Genomic DNA, 9827 nt, shown 5'->3' on the forward strand with positions numbered 1-9827 from the left:
TGATGCTTAATCGATTGTTACAACAGCCACATCTACTCAAACACGTTGATCGCCGCATAGAACAATATTTGCAGGAAATCTAATTAAACCGTTTAGTGCAGAAAAGACTCCATACATTTTGATTTTAATCCTCAATCATCTATTCTCGCCAATCCCAGATATACTTCGACGTGTATATTTAGATCGTCACAGCAATGTTTTGCGTTCATTTTAAAAATGGGGATGTCATAAAAATGTGAACAGTAGTCAGTGAATCAGTGAATCTGATTTTTCTTTACTAGGATAATAACACCAAAGCTCTGCAGCATCGGAAATGTATTACTGCCGTGGGTGACTATGGCGATGAATTGTTTGTATTTTGCTTTTGCATCAAGTACAATGAATGATCAACCACTCTCGTAATCAAACAAGGACAACAAACTCCTGATTAATAACGGGAGAAAAATATTTGGAAAAAATGTGTTTATCCAATCCCGTGGGATAAATGATACTTATCCCACTAATTTTTAGTGGGATAAGAACTTCATTACCTCACGCATTTTCATTAACTCACTCAGTGAGGTAATAAGTTTCATTACCGCACTCAGTGGGATAAATGAGTTTCATTACCTTACTCAGTGGGATAAGTAAATTGTTATCCCACTGAGTGCGGTAATGAAACTCATTTATTTCACTGGCGAAAATCAATAGATAAGATTTATTTTTTTAATTTGGGACAGTCTTAGATAAAATGTTGTACATAACACGTGGGCTAAAGCATGTTTCAGGAAACTCGTGTGATTACAGATGAATTCGGGCTAACGCCCTCGTCATCTACAATGTTCACACTCGAGTCCTGTAATATTGCTTTTATCCCACTAATTATGTAAATAACTATTACCGATCAAGTAAAAGTTTTACAAATTTCGAAAATACAAGTTTAATTTATTGAAAAAACAATCGTTTTGAACTCGCTACCTTCAAAATGACATTTCGTGATCGCAACTGTCAACCGCGAACGTAAATTTCGCGCACTAGTGCTTCAAAATCATCCAAAAAGCATTCGCCTTTTTGAGCATTCTAAAATTAATTTGACTTGATAATAAAATATAAATAAAATCTGGTTTACAAAACGCCATTTCTCCAATTTGGATGTTGAAAATTTCGAAAGAGTGAAAATAAGTCGCTATTAATTCAATTGACACATGAATTGACACTTTGGCAAGCGCCATCTATTCACAAAGGGTACACGACAATTGAGACATAATGTTCGTTTTCAAAAAATACTGTACAAACTTCGATGCGCGAAGACGTATTCGGCAGATTCGCGCAAATGCGCGAAAAATGTCTTCTCGCACTCGGTTCGTAAATAACTAGTATTCACTATCAGCAGGTAATGTCAAACTTTATACTATTCATTTGAGTGTTACGAATATAATGACATGCTGCACCATTGTGGTAAAGTGCAGTGTAAAATTTTTGTACTTTTATCGTGATTTCGCTGATATCGAAATTACAGTAACTGCATTTGCTGCAATCTCGATGTCCGAGGCAAAAGTTTCTTTGTCCATATTTTCCCAGTGCTGAAGCGTGGCAGAAATAAAAAGAAATACACAATACATACGTGAAAATATATTGAACTCAAATGAAGTAGGTAGTTATCCCCATTTTTAAAATAAAAATTACACGATTTGTCTATCAGATCATGTGGAAAAAAGTGCTGTCTTCATTGAACTCTTATTGTTCGTTTTAAATTGAATAAATACACCATCCAAAATGTGGCTAAAATCACAGCTAAGCTAGCGGCAACCAACCTTCAAATTTTACAATTTAGTACCGTAGTTCAACACAATTCCAATAAACTAAACGTGTTGAAATGTAGGAGACACCATTACCTTTTATTTACCAGTAACTGTTGAAATTTTCCTGGAATACTCTGCTATGGGAGTGAAAGGTTGCAACCATTTCTACTCCACTACTTATTCTAATTTTGATTTTGTTTCATTTCTATCTAGATAGTGGTGACTTGTCGCATGCCGAGTTTTATTGTATAAGTGGTGACATTTCCGCAAAATCCAATCGCTTTATACCTTTTTGAACTGTTGCAGCTCCTCCGAGAATCACTTTGGTCCCTCCACGTCAAATCGTCCGTCCCGGTGACAACGCTTACATCGAATGTACCGCTACTGGTCAACAGCCGATCTCTATCAGATGGCTACCAGTGGGTCGTTCGTTGCCTCCTTCTGTCACAACTCGTGAAGGACTCATTCAGTTCAACAACATCCAACTGAGCGACGCCGGACGCTACCGTTGCACCGCCGTCAGCAGCGCTGGTGAAGCGGATGCTGTGGCCGATGTCATTGTCGAAGGTATTTCAAAATCGACAAAAAGCAAAGTAGACGACGGAACTTGTTTCTTCTTGTAGAAAATGTCCATAAGCCGACCTTGACTGCCGAAAACCGACAGCAGACAGCACCAATCGGTTCTTCCATCACGCTTCGGTGTCGATCTACCAATTCCAACAATGTCAACAACATCAGATGGTTCCGCGAGCGGTTGCCTCTACCTGATCGCGCCCAGATTGGCGGCGAGTCCCTCCACATTCCCAACTTACAACAGCAAGACCAAGGGCGATATTACTGCGAGATCCCGACCGACGGAGGTTCCTCCAGCGACTACATCGACTTGCAAGTCACAGGTAAGTGTCGAGTTTTATGAGTGGCCTAGTAGACTACACCAGCTCAGAATGTCTTCACGGGGTTCCTGTGGAGTCGATTACGTAATTCTGTGTTGGTTGTTTTTTTTGTGGAGATTGTTACGTTTAATAATTGCATGATTGGCCAGACCAACCATGGCTCTGTCCATCCGATCAGTGGCAATGTAAGAACCAACAGTGCATCCCGCAGTCACAGCACTGTAACGGCGACGATAACTGTGGCGATAACAGTGACGAGGAAGACTGCAATCCCAGGATACGACGGGGTTTGTGACGCTTTCTCTGTTTCTAGCTCTTCGTGTCGTCAGTGGCCAGTGTAAAGGGTGCTATTTGGTCTCTTGTTGGGATCTTACGTAGTTGAAAATTTTGTCAAAAGTGCTGAAAGATGTTCCAGAATTTAATCCCTAGACATTCAAAGCTTTGTGTTTTAACCGCCCACATAAAATATACTTCGCCTTCAATCCGACGTCAAGAAAATTTTTTATGTGCGATATTTAAACATCGAACGGACTGGAGGCTTTCCTCGTCGTCGTCAAAACTTAACGAACAACCTCATTAATATGGTGTCCCTAAAGGCAATTATTTTCATTAACAACCAAGATTTTGTCGTCTTGTGAAAATATACTTAAACTAATTCGATTAACAAGGACAAAATTTTTAACGTTTTTCTTGCTAACCATGTAACACTGACAACATTTTTGTATCCTAAGGATGAAATCTGGAACATATTTTCTTAGTGTGCTATTCCACATTGCAATCAGAACCTTTTTCTGTAAGTCTTCTGAAGTGTATGTCTTTCTGGAACGACTGCATTTGTGTTTTCGCTTTTTGTGTATTGTACCATATTGTACTAATTTGTGACCTGTCTCTTTGTAATTAATGTATATACATGAAACGTTCTACTTAACTAGTACTATTCTTGCGGAAACTTGGGATAAAATTGTTATTTCAATGTTTCGCATCCATCTTTTTCAAGCTTTTACAAATGTTCGAAATATGTAGGACCCACTTCGGTGACGGTACCATCCACACCAACACTCTATATAACTCCACCCGAAAGGAGCCACAGAGTTGGAGAACACATCGATATAAACTGTCAATCTAGCGAACCTGGGGTCATAACTTCATGGTCTAAACTGTCCGGCTGGCTTGAAAACAACGTACAAGAAGTTGGTGGTACTCTTAGGATCACCTCGTTACGACCAGAAAACGCCGGAATTTATCGATGTGAAGCCACAGGCCATCAAGGTGTATACCACAAAGACTACCGTCTCGATGTTATAGGTAAGTCAAGACAAGGATGTCTTCAATGTGGATTGACATTACAAAATCTTTAGATCATGACGTCCGTGATGAAGCTCCATTAGAAATCAAAACGGCACCCGAAGGTTCTACTGTTATAATGGAATGTAAAACAGACTTGGAACCACCAGTTACTTATTTGTGGACAAAGCAAGGTCAGGACATGCCAGACTACGTGGATGTATATCGCGTGAGTATCTGTCAAATTGGAAATCTTCGAGATTTTGATTGACACTCTTTCAACAGCGCTCCATTCAGTTAAATGCTGTCAGTAGTTCGGATGCAGGAGTTTACACTTGCACACAGAGCAACGGCAACAGAAAAATAGACACACCAACAGTCTTGACAGTTACCGGAATAGTACCGCACTTCGCTCAAGCTCCCACCAGCTACATCGCACTCCACACCCTTCCGGATCCCTACATCCAGTTGAATTTCGAAATATCGTTCAAGTCTCAAAACAGCGACGGTATAAACTTCAAGCAATACAAAATCCTGGTATAATTCGGTGTTTCAGGTCTCATTTTGTACAACGGAAACAAGGGTAACGACAGAACTGGCGATTTTATTTCTCTCGCTTTGGTGAACGCCGTACCAGAGTTCCGCTTCAATCTTGGAAACGGTGTAACAGTAGTTAGAGCCAACCGGTCGGTTGCTTTGAACGAATGGCATACGGTCAAAATCATCAGATACAGAAAGAAAGGTAAATTCGCAGTTGGTACAGACGCTTCATTGTATTTGTGTCGTTCAATCTTTTCCAGCAACCATGTTCGTCGACGGTACTGGTCCGTTCATCGGCAACGCCGAAGGGAAATACATCGGTCTAGATCTTTCCGAAAATCTGTACGTCGGAGGCGTTCCTAATTTCAGTGAAATATCGCCGGAAGTTGGCACTTACAATGGCTTTGTGGGTTGCATTAGTCGTTTCAAGATCGGATACAACCACCAAGACATCACCAAGCAAGCTATAGCCAAACTTGGCATCACAACTTGCGAAACTTGCTCACATGACAAGTGTAAGAATCGAGGAGTTTGTCAAGAGGCCTTGTCTCCAGAGGGCTACTCCTGCATTTGCACACCAGGTTTTAGCGGACCCAACTGCCAGAAACTCAAAGGGGAAGCATGCTCGCCATGTAAGTGAACGTTCCATCTTTGTATTCTTGGTACTGAGTCATAAACGAACATTTTTTTGTTATCAAATGTTCTTGTCTTAAATCATCAGTTGCAATGACTTAAGTGTCTTGAGTAATTAAGTAACGGTAAACCTTTTAGACACCTGCGGAAACGGTCGTTGTGTTGACAACGAAAACGGCTTCGACTGCCTCTGTCCGATGGGTCGCTCAGGTCGCCGCTGCGAGAGAGAAATAAGCATCAACGAACCGGCCTTCAGTAACGGTGCTTACATCGCCTACCCCACTCCCAAACCTCAAAGACGCCTCAAAGCCTCCTTGAAAATCAAACCAACCGACAATCGCGACGGCGTTTTGCTGTACTGTGGCGAAACGGACGAAGGACACGGAGATTTTGTCAGTCTAGCCATCAAGGATCGCCATATAGAATTCACTTTCAATGTTGGCGGTCGTGCCTCCGTAATCCGAAGCGAGAAAGAAGTGAGACCTGGAGAATGGCACGTTTTGACAGCAAGCAGAAGTTTGAGCGAAGGACGACTAATCGTCGACGGCGAAACCTCCTTCGGGGGCACACCTGGTAATCACAAGGCTCTCAATCTGTTGACACCGTTGTACGTTGGAGGATATGACAGTCAAAATGTTAAGATTAACGACAAAGTAGGAGTGCACACAGGTTTCAACGGCTGCATTTCAGAGGTTGATTGTTTGGTTTTTTGTATCTAGGGTCATTCAAAGTTGTTTTCTAGATTAACGTGTCTGGTGTGGAGTTGGATATTGTCGAGTCTGCTCAAGACTCTGCCAATGTTGTCGAATGCAGCACTCTCAACAATGACGTCGACAACAATATCGAATACAGCCACGAAAATGTACCCTCGAGTCCACAGACTTCGTATGACAGCAGAAGAACGGGATGTTCCAGCAACCCGTGCAGAAACAACGGTCTGTGCTACCCTCTGTCGCCTACAGATTACAAATGCAGTTGTCTAACTGGCTACAGGTGCTTTAATCTTTGTAACCACTTGTCCACTCTTAACGCATTGTTTTTAGCGGTAAAAATTGTGAAATTGAAGCGAACTTATGCGAACAGCGAACACCTTGTCAAAATGGAGGCACTTGCAGGGGTAACGCCACCAACTACGTGTGCAGCTGCCCTCTCGGCTTAAGTGGCACGACTTGCGAACAACGTAAGTAATTCGATCCAAGAAGTTGAACACATTTATTCATTGTCACTTCGTAGGTACCCAACTGAGAAACGACGCACATTTCAACGGAGACAGCTACTTAGAATTTGACCGCAACCTCCTGGACCACATCAAAGAGAACGGAGACGAGCTGATAGCCGTTGAGCTGTCCACCAATTCGAGCAACGGTCTTATCTTCTGGCACGGACAGACCCCCAGCGAAGACGGTCAAGGCAAAGACTTTATCTCTCTAGGAGGTTCGTCCGGTCATCGTACTTTTCAAAAATCCTCAACCACCGATAAAATGTTTTAGTTGTGGACGGGTACCTCGAGTTCAGCTACGACTTGGGTTCAGGTCCGTTTACAATAAGAAATACTCATATCAGAGTGGACGACGGTCACAGCCACAGCGCCATCTTGAAACGCAAAGGCAGGACAGGCTCGATCGAGATCGACCAGATCTACAGCACATCAAACGAATCTCCTGGTCTGACGAGCACCTTGAATGCCGCCGGAAATATCTACTTGGGAGGTGCTCCCAACATTGAACTGATGACCGGAAGGAAGTTTAGGCAAGGTTTCAACGGTTGCATTCACGCTTTCGAGTTGCAAGACTTGAAGAAACTTGACTTGGGTTTGAGAGCCATCTCGGGAGTCAACGTAAAACCATGTTCTAGGTAAGTGGGGATGCGCGACGAGTGCCGCTCCTGGTGAGGATGAATAATAAATACATTTTCATGCTGCCTTTCTCAACAAAGGATACGTTGGATTCCGTCCTCACTGATATTTACTGATTCGGATCAGTTCGATGAAATCGTTGAACCTCCTCCTGTTAACATAATCCATCCAAAACCCTCCAGTATGTCACATCAACGTCCCTGTCTTAATTTTTATCACATCATTTACCTTTGTTGTATACAAGTACTGCTTACAGACATTTGACTAAATAAATTTTATCATTTTATTACGTAAAATAATTGCAATAACTTCATGTGCTAGACAATAGACTAATAATGAAAAATGAGTTTGTTCTAAAATTATTACATATCAAAAAAAGTCCAATTAAAATTGTTTCGGAGTCATTGAGTTTACTAGTTCGGTCTTAGAGACGTTCAAATATCTAAAACTGTACATAAATAAGTAATTTAAAGGTAAATATTTTATTACCGTTAAGTACATGATATAGACTGACGCTTTTTTATCCAATAATGCAACCTTAATGGATTGTGTATATTTAGGTAAGACCAGTCAGAATTCCCTCTACCACAATTTCCGTTACATTTTCGACGCAAACTTTGTTCATTTGTGCCATTTCTGTTGCAGCTTCTATGACTATGACAGATATAACGAAAACGACCTCGTGAATTGAAAACGACGATTAGTTTTAAGTTTTTAAAAAATGGGCAGTCGAGTTAAGTTCATCCAATGTCCAATAAGTGTTCACTATTTTTGTGTTCATTTTATTTTATTCAAGACCACTACGAACGGCGAAATGCTAATTGATCCAACATAACAACTTAGCAATTCGCCACAACTATTTATTCCCACACGGAATAAGCTTGTATTGTTCTTTTAACTGCCATTTTTTCTGGTCTATTCTTTTTTTTATATAATATACTATAACCTTTTTTATATGATTTTCTCTTGAGATAAAGAAATTGTGCCATTTTAGGAATAGTCTTAGTAAGAAAGTAACTGTTGAAGAGCAATGTATACTTAAAAGGGTACATAACAAATAAGGTCCAATGTGTAATTTATGAAATAAATTTCATATTTCGATTTTCTTTAGTGTAGTTTCTTAATTTTTAATGGTGCTATTAACAAATTATTATGAATAAAGGCTTTGTTGATTCAAATTATATACTTCTGTGCTTTTTTTGTCCATATGTTGCTTACATTTTCATATTTCAATTCAGAGATTTTAATGTTTGTACCTACAAATTTATTTCTTTTTTTGTATTCTAATGAAAATGTATACAATGTGATTTTACAAAACGAAACAAAAACGTATCAGCAATGGTGATTAACAATAAAATATAATAATTATATATCTAGTTATAGGCTAAAAAATGTTTTATAAGTGCTTTAAATTTTTTCTTTCTCTGTAGACTAAAATCAATAAATATGTGGAAAAAATTATAGATAATAAATCAATTGTATAAATGCCTAAATTTTAAGAGATAACCGTGAAATTGATTTTATTGGACGGCATTTATTGCTCCCAATTGCGCTGAATCTCGTTAATAAATGCCTTCTGATAATACGCATTGTTTGTAATTAACTATTTGTTATAAGTGCATTTTCAATAACTGAAGACAATAATTATTGAATAAATGTATGTAAAATTCAAAGGTGTGTCTTTTCATTTCGAGTACCTCAAAGCGCAGATCATTATTATCTACTCAGTTCAACGAGAACACGCAGATGCTGTTGGACCTAAACATGATTGATAACATTACAAGTTCTGGTTAGTTGAAATTGTTACGATCCCTTAACGGGCGAAGGGAGGATCCCTCACGGGAAGTCCCCAAGCAGCGCTCCATCGTGTCGGAGTGACCCGAGGACAGCCGAGGAGGGAATCGCGTGGGCGTGGGGGACTCCTGACTTGTAATAAAAACGTATCGACTTGTTTTTTTGGCCACCGGGCGTTAACAAAATGTTTCTTTACAGATTGTGTTTCGTTGCAAATTTGTTTCGATTGTGTATAATTGATTAGTCTCTCGAAAAAAAATAAGATACGAATTGACAGTAGCGGCAGCACATCATTGGCTAGTGTGCAACTTCGAAGCCTATTTATTAACAAAATAACCGAGGCATCGTTTGTAGCTTAGCTGACAATGGTCGAGTACAATAGGTCAGTCAGCTGGGACAATGCTCAACTATTTTTGGTGCACCCCCTTCACACAAGTGAACGAATGGATGGGGTGAGCGCGCTTTCATACTACGAAATTCTCAATCATTCCTTATTTAGAACGATTTTTGGTCATTTGGATAGGTGGATAGTGGTTAACAATTTTGTTTTGACTTTGACATCATCGAAAGTTACCAAATAAAAACATTTCCGATTTAACTGAAAACGATGCAATAATATACAGAATATAATATATACTTACACATTATTTCTTAAAATTCACACTGATACCAAGATGCAATCTAAACAAGCCAACATTTACAAACCAATTTTTGTTTGAAAACACACGCTGACACATTTTGATCGAACATACGAGATTGACCAATCAACAGAAACCAAAAAAGACATGTGATCACTGATCACTGATCAGAGTCGGATGATGATTTCAACACTAAAATTTTCATAAACTTAAAAATACATACATATTTTACTAAAACTTGTATGTGACATACTCAACTTCAATTAGGTACATAATGAAAAGTATAATTTTTTTTCTTTTCAAATCGTTTACGTGATTGAATGTTTCCGTTACACTAAAGGATTGTTTGCATTAGGGATTCAGCTTCCTATCGAAATTGAGTGGATGAAATCAGCTGTTTTATGTTTTG

At 39.5% G+C, this 9827-nt stretch overlaps 1 protein-coding gene and 1 long non-coding RNA gene across 24 annotated transcripts in view; one reads left to right on the top strand and one right to left on the bottom strand.

The window, feature by feature from the left end:
• The window catches only part of trol (terribly reduced optic lobes), a 306854-nt gene extending 298195 nt beyond the window's left edge, over window positions 1-8659 (top strand). For all 23 annotated transcript variants that reach the window (XM_069047441.1, XM_069047440.1, XM_069047443.1 and 20 more), the window contains 14 exons: window positions 2088-2348; window positions 2405-2677; window positions 2824-2961; window positions 3698-3979; window positions 4033-4187; window positions 4244-4466; window positions 4515-4700; window positions 4759-5130; window positions 5270-5823; window positions 5874-6124; window positions 6175-6311; window positions 6365-6565; window positions 6622-6985; window positions 7632-8659. In XM_069047441.1, coding sequence (XP_068903542.1) covers window positions 2088-2348; window positions 2405-2677; window positions 2824-2961; window positions 3698-3979; window positions 4033-4187; window positions 4244-4466; window positions 4515-4700; window positions 4759-5130; window positions 5270-5823; window positions 5874-6124; window positions 6175-6311; window positions 6365-6565; window positions 6622-6985; window positions 7632-7677 — 3443 coding nt within the window. In that variant the 3' untranslated portion in view covers window positions 7678-8659. The remainder of the gene's footprint in view (window positions 1-2087; window positions 2349-2404; window positions 2678-2823; window positions 2962-3697; window positions 3980-4032; window positions 4188-4243; window positions 4467-4514; window positions 4701-4758; window positions 5131-5269; window positions 5824-5873; window positions 6125-6174; window positions 6312-6364; window positions 6566-6621; window positions 6986-7631) is intronic.
• LOC138130801 (uncharacterized) lies at window positions 7630-9782 on the bottom strand. Its single transcript, XR_011159648.1, has 2 exons — window positions 9672-9782; window positions 7630-9610 (listed from the first exon to the last, which is right to left on the bottom strand). It is a non-coding gene; the product is annotated as an uncharacterized lncRNA (long non-coding RNA).
• Window positions 9783-9827: the final 45 nt, after the last annotated feature.

This window comes from Tenebrio molitor, chromosome 5 (assembly GCF_963966145.1).
Source record: "Tenebrio molitor chromosome 5, icTenMoli1.1, whole genome shotgun sequence".
Classification (NCBI taxonomy): domain Eukaryota; kingdom Metazoa; phylum Arthropoda; class Insecta; order Coleoptera; family Tenebrionidae; genus Tenebrio; species Tenebrio molitor.